This window comes from Schistocerca piceifrons, chromosome 7 (assembly GCF_021461385.2).
Source record: "Schistocerca piceifrons isolate TAMUIC-IGC-003096 chromosome 7, iqSchPice1.1, whole genome shotgun sequence".
Classification (NCBI taxonomy): Eukaryota; Metazoa; Arthropoda; class Insecta; order Orthoptera; family Acrididae; genus Schistocerca; species Schistocerca piceifrons.
Window position 1 is genome coordinate 517720894 of NC_060144.1, and position 23528 is coordinate 517744421.

Consider the following 23528-nt stretch of genomic DNA (forward strand, 5'->3'; position numbering starts at 1 on the left):
TTGCTTTAATGACTTCCATCCCAACTCGCGTATCATATCTGCCACACTCTCTCCCCTATTACGTGATAATACAAAACGAGCTGCCCTTTTTTGCACCCTTTCGATGTCCTCCGTCAATCCCACCTGGTAAGGATCCCACACCGCGCAGCAATATTCTAACAGAGGACGAACGAGTGTAGTGTAATCTGTCTCTTTAGTGGACTTGTTGCATCTTCTAAGTGTCCTGCCAATGAAACGCAACCTTTGGCTCGCCTTCCCCCAGTATTATCTACGTGGTCTTTCCAACTGAAGTTGTTCGTAATTTTAACACCCAGGTGCTTAGTTGAATTGACAGCCTTGAGAATTGTACTATTTATCGAGTAACCGAATTCCAACGGATTTCTTTTGGAACTCATGTGAATCACCACACACTTTTCGTTATTTAGCGTCAACTGCCACCTGCCACACCATTCAGCAATCTTTTCTAAATCGCTTTGCAACTGATACTGGTCTTCGGTAAATTACAGCATCATCTGCGAACAACCTAGGAGAACTGCTCAGATTGTCACCCAGGTCACTTATATAGATCAGGAACAGCAGAGGTCCCAGGACGCTTCCCTGAGGAACACCTGATATCACTTCAGTTTTACTCGATGATTTGCCGTCTTCCACAGCATAATACTGCTCCCACCAGCCTGCGTCCGTGGGGTGCTGCACGTTTCGGTCCGTCGTTCACCACCTTGACGGCGTTTGTGGAGATGACCATCGACCTAGTGTAGCAAAAACGTGATTCACCTGAAGAGCCGACACGGTTCCTTTGATCAACAGTCGGACTTCCATGGTCCCGTGCCCACTGCAACCGTAATTGACGATGTCGCTGGGTCAACATCTGAACACGTTGGGGTGGTCTGCTGCGGATCTCCATATTCAACAGTTTACGACGAACGGCGTGCTCCGAAATACTTGTGCGTGCACCAGCATTATGCTTTTTCGGCAGAGACGCCCCATCTCACCATCTATCCTACTTTTCAGAACAGACGAACCTCCGTACCCCACATTTGGTGAAGAGTCGTGGACGTCCAACCGTTTAACCATTAGTTCACTAGTCTTTCCGTAAATGCTCGCGAGAGTAGCAAGTGAACATTCGATCAGCTTCGCCATTTCCGAGGTACTCGTTCACAGGCTCTGCGTAACAATAATGTCCATTGTCAGAGTCGCTTATCTCAATGTATTTCCCCATTTGCAGCCCATACCCCCCGTCTGTGTCTGCTCCCCTTACACACTTTCGTTACCGCGTCACGTGCACGCAACGCCCCCAGGCGGCATACAAAGTCGCAGTGGGCAGTGGTCACGATGGTTTGGCTGATCAGTGCACATTTCCTGTATGAGTGCATGACCATTGCGAATGTTTTGTGTATAAAATCAGTGATTGATTCAAGAAAATTTGGGTGCCAGAATGCATCTCTTCAACCGTACAACCCTCCCCACCCCCTCCTCCACCCTCCCAACCACAAAAGTGACAGGTTTCGATTTCTGAAAACTTGTGATTAAAAGTACAGTAAGAAATAATTTTTTTTTTTTACAAAACACTGTTCTGAAATTCAGGTTCTTAAAACATAATACCTTATAATAAAAAAAAATAAAACCATAAAATTTAATACGAACAACAGGCGCCACCATTTGTCCCCACAGCACTGCCATTTTGCTCCTAGTTGTACTCTATACGTATCGGTACAAGACGGTAGTCTTTGTGACTATGACGTCATGTTTCCAACTGATGATAGATGCAACGTTCAAACAGTAGCATGTAGCTGTTCGCTGAAGATATACATAATTCCTAGCCTATCAGGGTCACGCACAATTACGACTTCCCGAAGAATTAGGAAAAAACAAAACACGATGTGACTTCAGACACGGAGTCAGATGTTTAATAAGTGCTTTAAATATTATTTGTCTTCTGATCATATTTAAGGTCACATTCATTACTACAAATAAGCAAGACATTGGAACACTAACGCCTCTATGATACGCCTTCATAAAACGTTAATTCCGTGAGCGATTTGTACCATATAGTAGCTGACTGGCGCGCGGCAATACAACATGGAGAGAGAGACAGGGCCCCATCTGTCCCCTCGTCGCCCTGCGGCTGCCTCTCCGTCCCACACAGCTATGGAGACGTAATATTCCTGTCAGAGTTTGTCGTTCGTAACTTTCGTAACAGTGAGAGGAAAATAGGTCACAAGTTTTATATATACAGGAGATAAATAAGCTTCTAAATGTAAAATATAACCAACCGAATAAAATACATCTACTACATTTTTACACTTTTTATAATTTAACCACTACAAAGCTACATTTTCTTCTTGCAAGCCCCTAAGCTGAGCAGATATACAATGAAAACAAGTGCACAGGAGATAAAATGAGTAGGCTCGCATAAATTTTGAAGTGGAAGAGCAGCAACGTTGTGAAAGTAGTGTGTAAATAAATAAATGGCTCATTTGCAGTGTGTTTGTATTTGCAGCTCGTAAATTAAATAAGCAGTGTCTACGTTACTAGGCAAAATCGACATTTATTAACAAGTGACTACATGTAAAAGTTGAAATAAAATAATATTATTGTATGTTAGCATCGACGTAGGGATGAGAAAATCCGGCCAGTTATAACCACTACCGGTACTTAAGTTTTGAATAACCAGAAATTTTCGGTATTTGTTTGGTCTCTGTTGTAACAGGTGTTTTTATTTTTTACTAATAACCAGGCATAAAACAGGAATATCAGTTAGCCATAGCAGCGGTGCTAAGATTTTTAGTTGCTAAATAAAGCTTTTTTGAAGAAAGAGTCATTACATATATATAATTTGAAGGGTAAACTTTTGTTTTCTTCATTATAGGTGTGACATGTATTTCCACGTATGTTCGTTAGATGGTATCATAATGAATATGGAGCTGAGAAGGCTTTATGCGTCAAGAACTTGAGAAAAAGACTGTAACGGATGACCAACGAAAATTTAGGTTGAAGTACGTGAGAACAGCACCAGCCAGAAAGGCAGTCTACTGATGGCATATAAAGTTCCTTGAAACTCGATGTTTGTGTGACAAGAAAAGAAGAGGTCGGCCAGGTGCGAATGGAAATGACATTGAACAAGCGAGGGAATCTTTCACAATGAGTCCGCCAAAGTGTCTACGCAGAGCATCCCGTGAGTTGGACATGTCAGCAATGACTGCGTGGCGTGTTTTGCGTAAAAACTAGAAACATGAGACCATACAGACTACAGTTAGTTCAAAAATTATACCCTAAAGACAACGGCTCGAGTTTTTCTGTGCATTGCAAATCGAAGATGATGGTTTTGTGAATACGGTAATTTTGTCGGCGAGACAACATTTCGTACGAATGGGAAAATAAACAGGCACAGTTGTAGGATTTGGGTGAACAGAAAACCCGTCTAACATTGTTGAAAGCGAGCGAGATTCTACGAAGGGCATGGATTTCTGTGTCGTGTCTGACAAGAAACTTTACGGGCCTTCCTCCTTTGAAGAACAAACTGTTCATGGGGGGGTCGTTCTTTCAGATATTACAGAACCGGTTAATGCCTTTGTTGCAAACAGAAACAGAGAAATGTGTCCTTCAGTTAGATGGTGCACTCCCACATTTTCATCGTGATTTAGGGCATATCCGAACAAATTGGCCATGGTAGAGCAACAGACAAATGTGTGTTAAAGTGGCCTCCTAGGTCCCTGAATATTACTCCTTGTGATTTATTTTTATTGAGTTATGTAAGGGACCTTGTTTGTGTCCCTCCTCTTCCAGGTGATGATGAGGAATTGAAAAGGAGAATTAAACAAGCAACAGCCACAATCTCTGAACACGTGTTGGCCTATGTGTGGCAAGAGTTCTATTATCGCGTGGACGTTTGTGGGATCACACATGGTCCCCACATTCAGTGTATGTGAAGTGAAAGTTGCTGAAGAAACTTACAAGCTCACTTTTTGAAATGTGTATTGTTATTTTGTAATGCTACTCATTCGGCTACAATAAAGTTTAGAAAGTGCTCCCGGACATTTGAAATACGCTGTACATGTACTGACAAAGGCAAATTACTACAATTTCAGAAAAAATGGAAGATTTATTAGAGAGAAATAGCTTCACAAATTGAGCAAGTCAATGAAGCGTTTGTCTGCCTCCGGCCATCGTGCAAGCAGTTATTCGGATTGCCATTGATTGACAAAATTGTTTGATGTCCCGCTGAGGGGATATCGTGCCAAAGTCTGTCAAACTGGCTCGTCGGAGCGTCAAAATCCAGAGTTGGAGGTCTCTGCCCATAATGCCCAGAACATACTCAGTTGGTAAGAAATATGGCGACATTGCTGGTCGATACAGGATTTGGCAAGCACAAACACAAGGAGTAGAAAAACTTGCCACGTGCGGGCAGGCATCATCTTGCTGAAATGTTAGCCCAGGATGGCTTACCACTAAGAGCGACGAAACGGGGCGTAGAGTGTCGTTGGCGTACAGCCGTGCTGTAAGGAGCCCGCGGATGACAGCCACGGTGGGGGGGGGGGGGGGGTCCTGCTGTAAAAAGAAACGCCGCGCCAGACCACCGCTCTCGCTTTCCGGGCCAATTGGCAGCCGCCAGGCTGGGATGCCAGCGCTGTCCGGGGCATATCCAGACACGTCTTCGGCCTAGAATCTCATCGACGGGGGTAGAACTGTCTTCAGTGATGAGTTCCGCTTCGAACTGAGCCCCGATGACCAGTGGAGGCGCCAACAGCGCAGACATTTCATATACATCTCGCGGCCGTCAGTTTTGAATAGGGCCAGATGATTCAGTGCCTAATGGGCAGAATGTGCACTACTGGCCATTAAAATTGCTGCATCAAGAAGAAATGCAGTTAATAAACAGGTATTCATTGCACAAATATATTACACTAGAACTGACATGTGATTACATTTTCACGCAATTTGGGTGCATAGATCTTGAGAAATCAGTACCCAGAACAACCACCTCTCGCCGTAACAACGGCCTTGATACGCCTGGGCATTGAGTCAAACAGAGCTTGGATGGCGTGTACAGGTACAGCTGCCCATGCAGCTTCAACACGATACCACAGTTCATGACGAGTAGTGACTGGAGTATTGTGACGAGCCAGTTGCTCGGCCACCATTGACCAGACGTTTTCAACTGATGAGAGATCTGGAGAATGTGGTGGCCAGGGCAGCAGTCGAACATTTTCTGTATCCAGAGAGGCCCGTACAGGACCTCCAACATGCAGTCGTGCATTATCCTGCTGAAATGTAGGGTTTCGCAGGGATCGAATGAAAGATAGAGCCACGGGTCGTAACACAGCTGAAATGTAACGTCCACTGTTCAAAGCGCCGTCAATGTGAAGAAGAGGTGACCGAGATGTGTAATCAATGGCATCCCATACCATCACACCGGGTGATATGCCAGTATGGCGATGACGAATACACGCCTCCAATGTGCGTTCACCGCGACGTCGTCAAACACGGATGCGACTATCATGATGCTGTAAACAGAACCTGGATTCATCCGAAAAAATGACGTTTTGCCATTCGTGCACCCAGGTTGGGCGTCGAGTACACCATCGCAGGCGCTCCTGTCTGTGATGCAGCGTCAAGGGTAAACGCAGCCGTGGTCTCCGAGCTGATAGTCCATGCTACTGCAAACTTCGTCGAACTGTTCGTGCAGATGGTTGTTGTCTTGCAAACGTCCCCATGTTTTGACTCAGGAATCGAGACGTGGCTGCACGATCCATTACAGCCGTGCGGATAAGATGCCTGTCATGTCGACTGCTAGTGATACGAGACCGTTGGGATCCAGCACGGCGTTCCGTATTACCCTCCTGAACCCACCGATTCCATATTCTGCTAACAGTCATTGGATCTCGACCAAGACGAGCAGCAATGTCGCGAAACGATAAACTGCAATCGCGATAGGCTACAATCCGACCTTTATCGAAGTGGGAAACGTGATGATACGCATTTCTCCTCCTTACACGAGGCATCACAACAACGTTTCACCAGGCAACGCCGGTAAACTGCTGTTTGTGTATGAGAAATCGGTTGGAGAGTTTCCTCATGTCAGCACGTTGTAGGTGTCACCACCGGTGCCAACCTTGTGTGAATGCTCTGAAAAGCCAATCATTTGCATATCACAGCATCTTCTTCCTTTCGGTTAAATATCGCTTCTGTAGCACGTCATCTTCGTGGTGTAGTAATTTTAGTGGCCAGTAGTGCATTTCGCAGTGACTGTATTTCTCCATTGGTGTTGGGAGTTGCGTTGCCCAAGCAATTCGTGTAAAGTTTTGCTAACAATAACACAGGGTACGTACACCACTTGTACTTACGACACGCAACACGATAACTCAAGTTAAGTACCCATTCCGCAGTTCAGATATTTATTCAAGATAATAGTAAAGCTTTTTTACAATTTTAAAAGAACAAGCTGCCTGCCGAACGATTCTCCAGCCGTCAATATGCACTGCGCGAAAGGACCTCGAAGATAATACGAGAAGTAAGGGTTAATACGGAGGCGTATAGACAATAGCTTTTCCCTCGCTCTGTATGAGAGTGGAAGAAGGAAGGAGACAACTGGTAGTGGAACAGGGAACCCTCCGCCACGCACCGTGCTGTGGCTTGCGCTATATATGCAGAACTAATGAAAACTGGAGAATTTTATCTTTAGCTAGCAGTGGGAGTAGCAAGAAAACAGCCGCCGTGGGGTAAGCACGTGCGTACGTTTACGCACGCAGTCGTGAAGTATCCAACCCAAATGTATGTGTGTACGCAGATGGTGCGCAGCATTGACGAGGGCCAGAGAGAGAGAGAGAGAGAGAGAGAGAGAGAGAGAGAGAGAGAGAGAGAGCGAGCGCTAGGAGATGAGGCGAGGCGAGGCCGCGTACCGCCGATGAGCAGGTAGCAGAGGCCGTTGAGCAGCAGGCCCGCGGCGCCCATGGCGAGCACCAGCAGCGGGTGGTGCATCTCATCCTGGTGGCCGATGTGCACCAGCGTCTGCACCGCCTCCACCACCAGCGAGAAGCAGAAGGACGCGAGCAGCACGCACACCACCAGCTGCGCCAGCACGTCGATGCGCGCCCAGCCGAACGTGTTCTTCAGCCGGCGCTGCCCGCGGGCGCTCGCTCGCTGCAGCCGCCGCTGCTCCTCCACCTGTGTACACTGCGGGCCGTTAACACTTTAGCACCTGGCAGGGCAGCGGGTGTTGCTTATCGGCACCGACAGTGCTATACCGCCAGTTGTCATATGTGTGTTTCGGGACAACGTTATCCCACCGTCAAATGCTATAAAACAAGTGAACAAACAATAAATCGCAGAACTGAACATTAGCGTCCTGCACTATGACATACATTAAAGCTTCTTTGCCGCGGGGCTCCGTCAGAAGCAAACACATGACAACAAACACGCGCAGCCAAACGTAAAACTCTCCTTGGAACACCTCATGTTTGCTATAGGTACGTGTTACGCCTACCCTGGTGGCAACCAACATTACACCCGAGGGAAGCATTCACGCAGCTGACAGGGGCCAGACTCACTGTAGGCAGACGCAATTCGGCCACGGCGACGACCCGCCCCGCCAACAGACGGCAGTCCAGTGACAAAAGTCGTGGCATTCCTCGTAATGTCGATCCAGACCTCCTCTCTCCCGACGTAGTGCCGCAGCTCGACGTGGCACGGGCTCTGCCAGGGGTCGCCAGTCCCCAGCAGGAATATGCTGCCACTATAGCCGTGCGTAATCGCAAAAGTGTGGCCGGTGCAGCATTTTGTGCACGAACTGACTTCTCCATTACGTCCCATAAATGTTAGACGGGATTCGTGGCGGGTGATCTGGGTGGCCAAATCATTCGCTCGATTTCGCCAGCGTGATCTCCAAACCAATCGCGAACGACTGTAGCCCAGTGACATGGCGCATTGTCATCCACGAAAGTGGATGGTCTCCAAGTACTCGAACATAACCATTTCCGATCAATGATCGGTTCAGTTGGACCAGAGGACCGAGTCCATTCCATATAAAAAAACAGCCAAAATCATTACAGAGGCACCACCCGCTTGCACAGTGTCTTGTCGACAACTTGGCTCCACGGTTTCGTGAGGTCTGCGTAATACTCTAACCCTACCATCAGCTCTTACCAACTGAAATCGGGACTAGTCTGACTAGGTCACAGTTTACCAGTCGTTTAGGGTCCAACCGATATGGTCACGAGCCCAGGAGACAAGCTGCAAGCGTGCTGTTAGCAAAGGCACTCGAGTGGGTCGTTCGCTGCCACAGCCCGTAACGCCAAATTTCGCCGCAGCATCCTAACGGATACGTTCGTCATACGTCCAACATTGATTTCTGCTGTTAATTCAAGCAGTGTTGCTTGGCTGCTAGCACTGACAACTCTACGCAAACGCCAGTGCTCTCGGTCGTTAATCGGAGGCCGTCCGACACTGAGTTGTCGCTGGTGAGAGGCAATGCCTGAAATGTGGTATTCTCGACACGCTTTTGACTGTGCATTTCGGAATATTGAAACACGTATGTATGCAGGGTATTCAGTACCAGCGATGGCGAGCCATGACAGAATCTCTGACCAGAGAGTTATTTATCGTTGCTAGTCTGCGCTTGACCGCGCGAGAGTTCAGTTCAGTTGGAGAGTAGTAGCGCGTGCGAGATGATTCAGTTGCGAGAAGGTGGTTGTACGTAGCGAGTCGCGAGAGCATGTAGTTCGTTCGTGCTAGCAGCGCGTGCGAGACAGTCGAAGCTGTGTGTGAGGAGTCGGCGGGCGTCGACATGGGCCTCTGGTCAAGATTCAGGACGAGGTATATTTTTTAAATAAGGTAATGAAGCAGCATTGCGCTCATCTGATAATGTAATGCATCTTAAGTGTAATTAATTTGTTCAAGAATCGCCCCAACAATAATTTTGTTTTCAAAGCAATTTTTTTTAAGAAAACCATCATTTGAATTGAAAGAACATTTCCCATCCATTTCCTTAAAGAAAAAATTCACTTAAATTCAAAGAATATTTGCGATGCATTTCCTCCAAGCTATGGCGAAGAATAAGAGCAGAATTTAGACGTGCAGTTTTACTGAGGTAAGAATTTCAGTTTAATTAGTGAACAGGGCCTAAGATCGACATTTCGGTCTATTTGCGTTTTCATTGTCACTGAGATTTCATTTTCATTGAATTGTCTTACATTTTTGTGGGCAGATTACACTTGGCTCAGATTGCAAGTTCTCACATTTATTGTCATTGACGAACATTATTTGCTGGGAGGTTACACTTAGTTCTATGTCCATTAGCATTTGAATAAGAATACTTCCACAATTTTCTCTGAGGAGGTTACAATATTGAATTCTCTATTTCCGAAATGAAGTGTCCCGTGCGTCTATTTACAATTGCCATTCCATGTCCAAACTCTGTCAAGTCCTGCCGTGTTTCCATAATCACGTCTGAAACCTTTTCACATGAATCATCCGAGTACAAATGACAGTTCCGCCAAAGCGCTGCCCTTTTATGGCCCGTGTACACCACACTGCCGCTTTGTGTTTACGTGCATATCGCTGTCCCACGCTTTCTGTCACCTCACTGCATTATTCTCCGCAGCCCTCGTGATGAAAACAGTGCCTACAGCAGCCTGGCGACCGGAGTGGCCTTCCAGGGCCAGACGCCGAATCCAGTCGCATTCCATCAGTCAGGAGCCGCCGCAACTACGTGTAAGGCTCTCTTGCCATTGTTGCTTCCCCGGACACTACGCTGGAACCCTGAAACTGAATTGCCCTGAGACAAACTCGTTTTGTGTGTAAGTTCGGACTGTCCCGTCAGGACTTCAACTCTGGCTAGCGTAGTGCATTGTGTATTTACCAGTTAGTCATAGCTTCTAGCAGTATTTGTTTTCTTCCTAAAGGTATTCAGTCAATCTTTATGGTCATCAGTTCTTCCACAAGCAGTAACTTTTTCGTTCAGTCTTTCGCCTCTATAAATATTATTGTTCTTTCACTACTTGAGAAGAGACTTTCTTTTCAATACTGTTTCTTCATTATTCAAGAAGTAATTGTCAAGTGATTAATGCTCACATTGTACTAAAACAAACATCGAAGATGACACATTCCCTCTTGTTACATGAACTTTGTTCTGCAGAACGTACGAGAACATGTTCGCATGTTATACTCTCGAATCATAGTTGGAAATAAAAGACAGCGGCTCTCACCTACCAAAAGATTGTACTTTCCGGAAATACATATCTCTCAACTCCGAACGATGATACAGCCAGTCATAAAATCGATTAACATAATATCTCAAATCCTAGTAAATTCTAAAAAAAAAGACAATCCTACACCTACGTTTCAATGTGTACAGCAACGTAGAATGGCCAACAGAAAACGCAACGCCGCTAATTCGAATAAGTTGGTGGCTGATTCCCACGGAGGGAACCAATGAAGTGGACCCTGCAGTGTCCCTTTGATACTTCTGTCTTCTCACTTAACACGCTGACGCATTCCTTCATTTCGCAACTGTGCCTTTAAGCACAACACACCAACCCGAGGTGATCTGAGAAGAGTTTTATGTTTGACAGTCCACGGTTGCTGCTGTCTTTTACTTTGGACGGTGGCTTATAGCACTGACGCTTTAAGGTACGTTAAACTGCTGAACGATGTATGGCTGTCAGTAGGCGTAATATTGCGATTTATTGATTGGTTTCCTTGTTTTATAGCATTTGCCGATGGGATAACGTAGTCCAGGAACATTTTGTGCTAAAAATATCACACATTTGACAATTCCACTCTTTAGAACAAGTTCCAGCTGACAAAATCGAACAAAATGAGTTGCTAGTGTGACAAGGGTCTATCTGAGTACTGCTACATTGGGAACGTACTCGTATTGCCATCTGTGGAGAAATAGTCGAGTTACAAGAATGCAGAAGTTCCAAGGGATGTCCCTGTTTGTTTCTTTGGGATGACAATTTTGTTATTGTATTACTTTTTCTTGTAAATAATGATAAATAAAGTCAAATATTAGTGTAATTATTAGTTTTCATTAATCAGATCTTATCATTCTAACAAACATTAGAATTTGAATGGAAAATGTCTACCATGCAAGTCTTTAATTTTTTCAAGTACAAAAACGTAAAGCTAATTTTTTGTTATAAATTAATTGGAGAAACAAGCGCAAAGGTAATGACACATGAAAATGCACGAGATGCTTGAGTAGCACGATCAGGTATCAATTCCTTGTAGTTTTCAGAGGTTGTTTGCTGCAACAGTTTTAAAAACAATGCGCTATGGGGAAGGTTAATGGAGTTACGGTGCACTTTAATCGTAATGTTTTTTGTAAATGTTTTTTACAGTTCATTGTGACAAGTATCGACCAGTAGCTTATCAAAAAGTTACTACTGTTGGTGGAGAGAGAAACGAATAATGAGTTAGTGAAAATTTGACATCAGTTTACCAGACATGAATGGAATGTTGGTTGACACATTGTAGTTCCAAAGGGTTGACTTGTTGGCGTTATCATTCACAGTACCGATTCATGAGACAGTTGTACAATGGCTTCAAAACAGGTAAAATGGTACTTAATTTACGTGTATGGTGTAGTAGGAGGAATAAATGATATAATTTGTAGGAGTTTGGGGATGTACGTGGTGCGAAACTTAGGCCGCAGAGCTGCCAGAAGCTGCAGCTACAGTGGCACTAATACAACTGGCTCAAATATGTCCCATCGTTCGACAGTCATGGTGGCTGGCGAGTAGTAGCGAACGAGTCTCTCGGCAACCCATAACCAGATATCAGTGGGTGAAACATTTGGAGAACTTGTGGGCAGGGTAACAGTGGAGGAAATCCCTCTGTATCAGGGTAGTTCAAGAATGCACAGCAACATGCTCATTGTGTTACGATGTCAAAAGACAAGTTGATGGAGACGTCAAAGACACAGCACAACCACCATCCCTAATACATCAGAAATGTAAATGCTGCTGTCCAAATTAGCAGACAACGTAGCTAGAAGGGATCCTCTTGGGTACTCAGTGGCACCTCATATCGTCACGCCAGGTGCTGTGCCCGTATCACGATGAGGAACACAGCCTGACAGCGTTCGTCCTTCCCCGAATTTCCACACATGGACACATCCATACACAGAAGTGGGGTTCAGCTGATAAGACGACTTGCGCCACTCCTACGTCCTGCTGTCGCTGGGCGCACCACTCTCTCCTGCTGCAGCAAGGAAAGTCACAACAGTGGTCACGATGGCATTCTACAGGGTGTTTCAAAAATGACCGGTATATTTGAAACGGCAATAAAAACTAAACGAGCAGCGGTAGAAATACACCGTTTGTTGCAATATACTTGGGACAACAGTACATTTTCAGGCAGACAAACTTTCGAAATTACAGTAGTTACAATTTTCAACAACAGATGGCGCTGCAAGTGATGTGAAAGATATAGAAGACAACGCAGTCTGTGGGTGCGCCATTCTGTACGTCGTCTTTCTGCTGTAAGCGTGTGCTGTTCACAACGTGCAAGTGTGCTGTAGACAACATGGTTTATTCCTTAGAACAGAGGATTTTTCTGGTGTTGGAATTCCACCGCCTAGAACACAGTGTTGTTGCAACAAGACGAAGTTTTCAACGGAGGTTTAATGTAACCAAAGGACCGAAAAGCGATACAATAAAGGATCTGTTTGAAAAATTTCAACGGACTGGGAACGTGACGGATGAACGTGCTGGAAAGGTAGGGCGACCGCGTACGGCAACCACAGAGGGCAACGCGCAGCTAGGGCAGCAGGTGATCCAACAGCGGCCTCGGGTTTCCGTTCGCCGTGTTGCAGCTGCGGTCCAAATGACGCCAACGTCCACGTATCGTCTCATGCGCCAGAGTTTACACCTCTATCCATACAAAATTCAAACGCGGCAACCCCCCAGCGCCGCTACCATTGCTGCACGAGAGACATTCGCTAACGATATAGTGCACAGGATTGATGACGGCGATATGCATGTGGGCAGCATTTGGTTTACTGACGAAGCTTATTTTTACCTGGACGGCTTCGTCAATAAACAGAACTGGCGCATATGGGGAACCGAAAAGCCCCATGTTGCAGTCCCATCGTCCCTGCATCCTCAAAAAGTACTGGTCTTGGCCGCCATTTCTTCCAAAGGAATCATTGGCCCATTTTTCAGATCCGAAACGATTACTGCATCACGCTATCTGGACATTCTTCGTGAATTTGTGGCGGTACAAACTGCCTTAGACGACACTGCGAACACCTCGTGGTTTATGCAAGATGGTGCCCGGCTACATCGCGCGGCCGACGTCTTTAATTTCCTGAATGAATATTTCGATGATCGTGTGATTGATTTGGGCTATCCGAAACATACAGGAGGCGGCGTGGATTGGCCTCCCTATTCGCCAGACATGAACCCCTGTGACTTCTTTCTGTGGGGACGCTTGAAAGACCAGGTGTACCGCCAGAATCCAGAAACAATTGAACAGCTGAAGCAGTACATCTCATCTGCGTGTGAAGCCATTCCGCCAGACACGTTGTCAAAGGTTTCGGGTAATTTCATTCAGAGACTACGCCATATTATTGCTACGCATGGTGGATATGTGGAAAATATCGTACTATAGAGTTTCCCAGATCGCAGCGCCATCTGTTGTTGAAAATTGTAACTACTGTAATTTCGAAAGTTTGTCTGCCTGAAAATGTACTGTTGTCCCAAGCATATTGCAACAAACGGTGTATTTCTATCGCTGCTCGTTTAGTTTTTATTGCCGTTTCAAATATACCGGTAATTTTTGAAACACCCTGTATATTTTGTCACGCTTTTCGCGTAGACACTTGTCTCGCTGCGAACAAGCCTTTTTCCTGACTGGATGCACATTACGTGATAGCAGTGGCAGTATGACCTTGCACAGCTATCTGACAAATATGTCTTTTTTGTCAGGTGGTGGTGGTGGTGGTTAGTGTTTAACGTCCCGTCGACAACGGGGTCTTTTTTTTTTGGTGGGGTTTAAGGGCGCTCAACTACTGAGGTCATTAGCGCCCAACAACGGGGTCATTAGAGGCGGAGCAGAAGCTCGGGTTAGGGAAGGATTGGGAAGGAAATCGGCCGTACCCTTTCAAAGGAATGGCTGGAGACGGGATTGAACCGTCGTCCTCCCGAATGCGAGTCCAGTGTGCTAACCACTGCGCCACCTCGCTCGGTTTTTCTGTCAGGCTCTAATCATGTTTGGCTGTTTATATCCTGCAAAACCTTAAGTATTGCCTTCCAGAGCCCAGAAACTCCATAGCTGTGTGACAGTCATGGGACCCACATCAACGCAAGCACCAATATTGCTGAGCGATCACATATAGTCTCACGCCACCTGTGTCATCCCGCACCACTGTGTGAATACTAGCTGGAGCCATGTTACCAAACCACTGTGCCATTGGTAGGCTGGAGTTAATACTGCGACACACACAGCTGCTTTTGTGGTGGTGCTGCACCTGGGAAGCATGGGCTGATGACGAGTGATGTCATGTCTTTTGAGTAATGAATCTCGGTTCGCGCTATCTCAGTTGATCACCATCTGCAAGCATAGTGCCATGGCACCATAAAGATCAGGTGCCGATGGCATCATGCATAACTTATTTATCGTGCGCCGTGTATTGAGCTCAACCCCTACAGTGCAGACGAGTAAGAGCTTTGTAACCCGGGAACTCCGCAGACAGACCAGCAGAGGGTGCCACCAGGCAGTGTACACAGCGACGATAGAGGTCGTTGGCAAACTGCACCTCTTCCTGCATCCGCCACATCCCATGTCTAAAATAGGCTCACAAGCATCCGTCCACAAGGTAGCTACTTAGGCTGGTGCACGAGCTCTGGGGAGCAGTTTCGTCGCAGCAAGCAACCTGAAGATCGCCATCGACTTCTGGACAGGACACTGCCGCCTCAGCTAGGACTAAGTACTCATTGAGACTCAATATAATTTTATTGTTGTGACTCTAGCTCACTATGTGTCTACAACCTGCACTCTTATGACCATTATGTGTATTCCCATGCAGGGGAGGCATTTTAAATTAAAGTCCATTGTCCAGTTGATGGTTGCCCATATTCGCAACTGCAAATACGTCTCATGTGTTTGATAAACGCTCTAGTCGCCACAGTACTTCTGAACACAGGGACTACAATATCATATACTTCATTACTGTTGGCTGGCAATACTTCTTCAGCCAAGTACACCATAAGAGTAGTCAAGTGTATTTTTCTTGACAGAATCTTTGATTTGTACTTCGGTTTTCTGCCGGAAGTCGGAAACTTAGTTTTACGTTAACCTAAAATTATTAGGACTTGAAGACTCTACTCATTAAAAAGTGTGTGACTACAGAAACTTAAGTCACTGTTTTTAGCGTAAAGCTCTTAAGACTAAGATTGTATTTACTGAAGCGTGTGTAACTCTGAAGTATCATTTAACTTCTTTATTTACCTCGCGATCCTGGAACTATAAGTGGGTCCTGTTTTTGCGAACCATCATTTATTTTGTTTCACTTACTGAAGGACTAGCATCCATTTCGTTTCACTTATTGGAAAACCATCCTTCCTTTTGTTTCATTGTGGAGAATATTTTTGTGGATATTCTGTTCAATAAACTTTTTTATCTCCTATACCTGGAATGTTCACTTGAAAGTGTCGGTTACGAACGCATCAAATAGTGGTGTTAGGGTGAGAGGACTTATTCTGCCAGCCAGCGTTAAAGAGAGAAATACCGCGTTATTCCTAGAGACACGACATGGGATATCACTGGTCACGTCCGGTCTTGTTGCGGAACTCTGATAGCACAACAATACTTTACAGACATCCTGGTCCTTATGTGTAAATTCTCATGAGACAGATACTGGCATCGTCTATCAGCAGTACAACGCTTGTCGACAGAAGCCACGTCTCTGAACTACTCTCATCACGCTGAGGAACTGCCTTGGGCACCAAAATCCACCGCTCTCTGCGCAACACATCTTTTGTGGGACCTGCTTTGATGTCGACTCCTTCCCAGCGTCAGTATCTGGGATATCGAGTGCCAGTTACAACAGTTGACCCACAACTTACCTCATAAGATGAAATAACATCTGCACGACACTATTCTCTACCGAATCAGAACATGCATCTACGCACCAAGAACTTGTAACGCGCTACTCACAAGGGACCAGCAGTGTCTTGGTACTTCCAATTTTTTCACGCAACTTGGTTTTATATTCACTGAAATAAAAGCACATAACCTCTCAATGCGTGGAATTTCATTTCTTTTGACCTCCTAGATCCTTAACGTTTTTGGTTAGTAAGTGTACATTGCAAGCCGTTAAAGCGCAAAACAGTGAATTAGTTTGTGCAAGTGCTACCACGACACAAGCTCAGAACACTTCCAGTGCTGTTAAATCCTCAAGAAAGCTACAGGCACTGACAAAAATCGCCAACGCCATTCCATGATTTAAATGGAGGACATACTGGATTCTTGAGGTTAACTAATTGTTTGGGTGTTGAATGTGTCAGTTTTGTGATACATCATAACCAAATGGAATGAGTGGGTTTTACTGGCTATTAAATTAATTCGGAATTAAATTTGGATGAATGATTACCATTCCAAGTACTAGTAAACGATAGTTGGTTTTATTACATAACTGAGTCCGTACACTATTGAACTACACGTCAGTGAATAAAAATTCTTCTCTGGGGCGGAGAGACCGACACAAAAGAAACTCTTCAGGCAGTTTTCAAATTATTAAGCTTCAATATCCACCAGCCTTTCGTTTTAAAGTTAAGCTTCGATATCTGTCAGTCTTCTTTGTTTTGAACTGTAATGGATTATTTGCAGCTGATTTCACATACTATGATGGTGTCTTTCTCTCGCATCGTCGTCGTCATCAGTTCAATCACTTGGTGATGTGACCTCTCAGTCGGTGTGCAAAATAGAATCCCACGAGGTTCATCCATTTCTGTTGCCAATTAAACTAGCTGTATTTCTTAAATCTCTAGCCCATCTGTTTGGTGGTCTTCCCCCAACTTTGAGGTAAATTGGCCTCCAAGGTAAGATTTCTTTTGAGCCTCTGTCTTCCTTTCTTCAAGTGACATGAATATTCCACTGCTATTTAAAGGTATTTACTCTTTCCATTATGTCACTAACATACTACGAGCTTTGTAACAATGAACTCCATGTGCATGTGTCCGAGATGTAAGGTATATTACTGGTAGTATAATTGGTCAAAAACTGTTTTTTTCAGATAGGGTACATCTTACTCTTGAAAACTTGAGGGTATCTTCAGTAAGCTTGTCAGCTGAGTTTAATTCGTCGAAATACTCCTGGTTTTAAGTCTCCCTAAGTTGATCCACGTACACGTATCCTGTGACATTTTGCAATTGTGTGCTTCCAATATGTGTTTTTCCCTCATGTGTCTATGCATTCAATCATTCTGACATTAATCTTGTCATACTTCTTTTGTAGATCATACCACGTAATTTACATCTACTCCCTCCCCCGTCACGTCTCAGTTGGGGAAGGGTTGGCAGTGCCCATGTTGGCGCTTTTCTGTCTATCCGTACCAGAAACCGAAGAGCAAATTCAGAACACTGCTGTGTATGATGAGGTTTCAGCTGCTGCACTGTCTGGATCTTGTTGACAGTGGAGTGGAAAATTCTCGTGACGCCGCACGAACGCTAGCGCTACCCGGGACACGTGCTGCGTGGGCGGCCACAGCAGAGGCAACCTCGTCGGTAACTTGCACTGGGGTAGGGCGCCTTCCTCTTCCAGATGCCACATCCAGCCCGTGTTTTTGAATTTCATTATCATCTTCTTTAAACCGTTTAATGACATCCAGCCTCTTCTCAGACTTTTCAGTCGGCTGTACTATCTCAATGCAGCTCTGTAATAGCCGATGCTCACACAAAACAGTTTCACTGTCAGTGGGCGGCCTCTCTTCTCCATAGCTATACTCTTGACTCACATTATAGCTTGTCAGATGACAGTTTGAATGTCATGCCGTCGTACACTGTACAGCGCCAGATTTGCACGTCGTGGCCACAGCTGGAACGAATTTGTTTTTCCAGAGTAAATTGGATCCACAATAACGCATTAATGTATCCACCAAGTTTGCTGTCATATGATAGTTATTACAGCCGACACTGTACCTCTGTGAGTAGTTACACGTTAATTACAATCAACTAATATTCGTAGAAGTAGAGAAGATATTAAATGTAGACTGGCAATGGCAAGGAAAGCGTTTCTGAAGAACAGAAATTTGTTAAAATCGAGTATTGATCTAAGTGTCAGGAAGTCGTTTCTGAAAGTATTTGTATGGAGTGTTGCCATGTATGGAAGTGAAACATGGACGATAAATAGTTTAGACAAGAAGAGAATAGAAGCTCTTGAAATGTAGTGCTACAGAAGAATGCTGAAGATTAGATGGGTAGATCACATAACTAATGAGGAGGTACTGAATAGAAGTGGGGAGAGGAGGAGTTTGTGGCACAACTTGACTAGAAGAAGGGACCGGTTGGTAGGACATGTTCTGAGGCATCAAGGGATCACAAATTTAGCACTGGAGGGCAGCGTGGAGGGTAAAAATCGTAGAAGGAGACCAAGACATGAATACACTAAGCAGATTCACAAGGATGTACGTTGCAGTAAGTACTGGGAGATGATGAAGCTTGCACAGGATACAGTAGCATGGAGAGCTGCATCAAACCAGTCTCTGGACTGAAGACCACAACAACAACAACAACAACATTTAAATGTTACCTACTTTTTTGGAAGCATCTGTCTGGAGGGTAGTCTTGTATGGAAGTGAAATGAGGACAATAAGCAGTAGACACGAAAAGGGTAGAAGCCTTTGGAAAGCGGGGCTCCAAGCAGAATGGTGGAGATTGATCGGGCAGATCGAATAACAAATGAAAAGTACCAAATCTTAATTTATGGCACACTTTGGTCAGATGCGTCCCAACGCATCATGGTTGGAGGGACGGGAAGGGGGGGGGGGTAAAAAATTCAGAGGGAGACCCAAACAAAACTGCAGTACGTAGATTCTACTAGAAGTAGGTTGCAGCAGTTAGAGATGAAGCAGCCTAGCTCAAAATAGAGTAGTATGGGGAACTGCTCGAAAGCAGTCTTCAGGCTGAAGACTGTAACAACATCAAAAAAGCAACAAGAAATAATGTACTTAATTCCATAGCCCCATTTGCTGCTTCCCATTTGTTAAGTGCGCTGCCTGGTTACTGAAACAAATGAGCTCAGGATAAGGAAGTGTTGCATCTTATTGGGCGGGGATGGTTTTGCACACGCACAGGATGATGGTGGCTGAAGTAGTGGCCACTTTGGCCCAGGCGGTTAGCCTCACCATTGCCACGCACACACGCATGCATGCGCAGGAGGTCCACGGAGATGGTGGTGGTGGCTGAAGTAGCGGCCGCGCCGGCACAGAGGGTTTGGCGTGCACACACGCACACACACACACACACACACACACACACACACACACACACACACACTGGCGGCTCCAGTAGAGGCCGCGGCCCAGAGGGTCTGCCTTACCGCCTCCCCAGGAGGTGGGCCGCCGCCGACGCCGCCATCACCCTTGGCATCCTCCATCTCCACCTGCCCCTCCACCTCCTCCTCTTGGTCGTGCTCGTGCTCCTCGCTGCTGTACTGAAACCCAACAACGCCACAGAATCAGCTGTGTGCAACAAAATCACGTGTACAAATCTCACAAAGCGATAGAACACAGTGCAACATTTTTTGTCTAGCCGTTTCCATCTCGTATCCAGAACTTGCGAAGCTGTAGAAATTTATCATAGGGAAGAAAGGGAGAGGGGGATAATATCCCAAATTTGACATTTTTTTTGTCAATGAGTCACTGAGTCATTGAGTTTGTAAACTTGTGTCGCGTATTTATTGCGAGAGCGAAATTTTACGAGGTATTTCAGTAAGTAATGAAATACATTTATCTTTCTCTGCTAATTTCATTACAGAATTTTTCATGTAACATCGTGGGATGTTCCTGCTTCAGCCCCTATAGTTTATGAAGTTCTGATGGTTGTCGGCGCTACACAAAGTCTTCAAAATGACATTTATAACAGAGGTGCTCGAATGGTTGAAATGGCTCTGAGCACTATGGGACTTAACATCTGAGGTCATCAGTCCCCTAGAACTCAGAACTACTTCAATCTAACTAACCTAAGGACATCACAAACACCCATGCCCGAGGCAGGATTCGAACCTGCGACCGTAGCGGTCGCGCGGTTCCAGACTGAAGCGCCTAGACCGCTCGGCCACACCGGCCAGCGCTTTACATTGTTTTAACAAATACCGCCTATAACGCTTTCCTTGATATGGAGATTAAGACATGCGCGGAAAAACAGGCTAACCCTCAAACGTAAAAGACGAGAGATAAATGTTGCCATCTGTTGATGGGTACAGGAACTATCAAAATTTACATTAGTCTTACGCCTAAATACCACTTAGGGATGAGACCAATGCAAATTTTGATAGTTCCCATACTGAGCAACAGATAGCAACATTTATCTCTAAGCTTTTATATTTGAGGGTGTAATCTTACTCTCCCACACATCACCATTAGTGTTCTCATTCCTTCCATAAATTTTGAAAACTTCAGGAGGAGTAAGATTACAAAAGAACTTTGTTACTTATCTTGATTATCTCGTTGTTGTTGTTGTTGTTGGCTCAAAATCTTGTTGTGTATAGGAGTACATTCTTGTTGCTGAAAATTCTGATTTGACATTGCAGTCTCTTGAAGATGAAATAACTGACGAAGAATTGCCTGTGCTACGAATATCTTTTTATTTTATCCCATTCTTCTAAATCGCACCGACTTTATAACATCCACATTCAAAAAGCCAATAGTTACATTGTTGGTCACAAACTTATAAAAACGTCTACTTCCATCTGAAGCATGCCCACTATTACTTACATTCTGCAGTATTCACATTATTCCAAAGAGCCTACAAAGCAAAAGAGCCTGCAAAGCAAAAGAGCCTGCAAAGCAAAAGAGCCCACAAAGCAAGAGAGCCCACAAAGCAAGAGAGCCCACAAAGCAAGAGAGCCCACAAAGCAAGAGAGCCCACAAAGCAAGAGAGCCCACAAAGCAAAAGAGCCCACAAAGCAAAAGAGCCCACAAAGCAAAAGAGCCCACAAAGCAAAAGAGCCCACAAAGCAAAAGAGCCCACAAAGCAAAAGAGCTTACAAAGCAAAAGAGCTTACAAAGCAAAAGAGCTTACAAAACAAAAGAGCTTACAAAACAAAAGAGCTTACAAAACAAAAGAGCTTACAAAAGAAAAGAGCTTACAAAAGAAAAGAGCTTACAAAAGAAAAGAGCTTACAAAAGAAAAGAGCTTACAAAAGAAAAGAGCTTACAAAAGAAAAGGTGAATCATCGTTAAAATATATTATTTTATAAATTAATCCAGAAACAAATTTAATAATTATCATTAGATTGTGCAATTAATAATATGAATTTTAAGTATGCAAGAAATTTTGTAATTTCAATTATTTTTGGAAGAAGAGTAATTGTAACTGTTTGTATCGATTGTAAGAGATTCATTCCTTTTTTTATACGTTCTAGCCTGAAATCTAATACACCATATATAAACTCAGATGAATTCTTTTAATGAAACAGCTGAGATAATTTTAACCTGTGCAAGAACCGATAGTATACATGGTGTCGATTATCTCTATAAAAAAAGGTAATGTTAGAGGAGGATGATTCATTATAAGGGTTATCCCCTTTTTCTGCGCGTGTCTTCATATACTCTCGTATCAGACCATGCAGGCCGCTAAGTAAAATAGCGGAACAGCCAGACTGCAAAGACTGACTTTGAAGTCAGTGATAATGTGCCTCACTACGTGCTGTTTTTTTTACTGCCCTGTTCTACTTTCCTTTTACGTTCACACACTGTGTGCTCAGTCTATTTTTTTCAACCCGTTCATATACGCCAGGTACCCAATCTCAGCTACAGTGAGTGTCAGGTTCCACCACTAAGCAGTATGTAGATTAGACTTCCCCAGCCAGTCTGCCGCAACGTTGTACTGTGTGTTCTGGCCTGTGAAGTGTAAACGACGGTAAAATCTGGAATAGTGTACCGACCGACAAACCGGATTTGTGTATGCGCTTTGGCCAACTGTGGGGCCGGTGGGCAGTACCACTCGACAGTCGAATCCTCCACCACTTCACTTCACTCGACCCACACCACTACTTCACGCAATAAAATGTGCCGTGTGTAGTGCTGTAGTGCCAGCAGCCTGACGAAAGTTCGTCTTTCGTCAGTGTGCGCGGGATTCAATACTGTTTTCATTCCAGGATTGTTAGATGCTGCTGTTTCATCATGTCCACGAAAGGTGTTCACGATTTGTTTGAAGAACGTTTTTGAACATACAAGCGACTGATTTGGCCAACCAGATCGCTCATCAATCCCGAAAGGTCAAGTTCAGACTCACTGCAAACCTTAATACAGTCAATTATTTTGGAAACACTTGGCCATTTTTGCTTGCGTTGCCATTGTCTTTCTATATGCTGTCCGAAAACTGAGCTAAGCAAAAGAAATTAGGGTAACTGCTGGTAATGCTGTTCAAATAGTTTCAATTAAGTGTCCCCGAAGTATATTTCGTTTTGCGTAAGCGATAAATAGTTGTTGCCTGTCCGCATCTCGTGGTCTCGCTTCCGGCGCACGGGGTCCCAGGTTCTATTCCCGGTGGGGTCAGGGATTTTCTCTGCCCCCTGATGACTGGGTGTTGTGTGTTGTTCATCATCATTTCATCATCATTGACTCGCAAGTCGCCCAAGTGGCGTCAACTAACCCCGCATGGGGCCTCCCGGCCAACAATGCCATACGATCATATCATTTCATTTTTCAGTTGTTACGTATTTTCTTTTTCTCTGGCATCAGCAACAGAGCCTTACTGTGAAGTATCATCGTCACTTAACGTGGTCCTTAGTGGTCGGTACCGAACTGAGATACACTGAGGTGACGAGTCACGGTGTACCTCCTGGCATGGTGCCGGACCTCACTCTGCATGGCACGGTGCAGCAGCTCGACGCGGTGTGGACTCAGTCGTTGGAAGTCCCCTGCAGAAGTACTGAGCCACGCTGCCTCTATAGCCGTCCACAATAGCGAAGTTGTTGCCGTTGCAGGAATTTGTGGACGAGCTGACCTCTCGATTACGTCCCATAAATATTCGACGGGATTGATGAGCGGTCTGGTTGGCCAAATCAATCGCTCGTACAGTCAAGAATGTTCTTCAAACAAATCGTGGGCAATTGTGGCCCGATGACATGGCGCGTTGTCATCCATAAAAATTCCACCGTCGTCTGGGAACACGAATGGCTGCACGTTGTCTCCAAGTGTCCGAACATAGCCAGGACCCAGTCCACTCCACGTAAACACAGCCTGCACATTAAAGGCGGGTCCTCACCGAGCGAGCCGCGCAAAACGACTCTGCGCGCTCAGTGTGGACGGCGAACCGGAGCGGGGAGCGGAAAAGTAGCCCGGCCATATGCTCACATCGGAA

At 45.0% G+C, this 23528-nt stretch overlaps 1 protein-coding gene across 5 annotated transcripts in view; it reads right to left on the minus strand.

The window, feature by feature from the left end:
- LOC124804661 (zinc transporter 1) overlaps nucleotides 1-23528 on the minus strand; it is a 682916-nt gene that overhangs the window by 74174 nt on the left and 585214 nt on the right. For all 5 annotated transcript variants that reach the window (XM_047264896.1, XM_047264897.1, XM_047264900.1 and 2 more), the window contains 2 exons: nucleotides 19540-19653; nucleotides 6900-7173 (listed from right to left, as the gene is read on the minus strand). In XM_047264896.1, the coding sequence (XP_047120852.1) occupies nucleotides 6900-7173; nucleotides 19540-19653 (388 nt within the window). The remainder of the gene's footprint in view (nucleotides 1-6899; nucleotides 7174-19539; nucleotides 19654-23528) is intronic.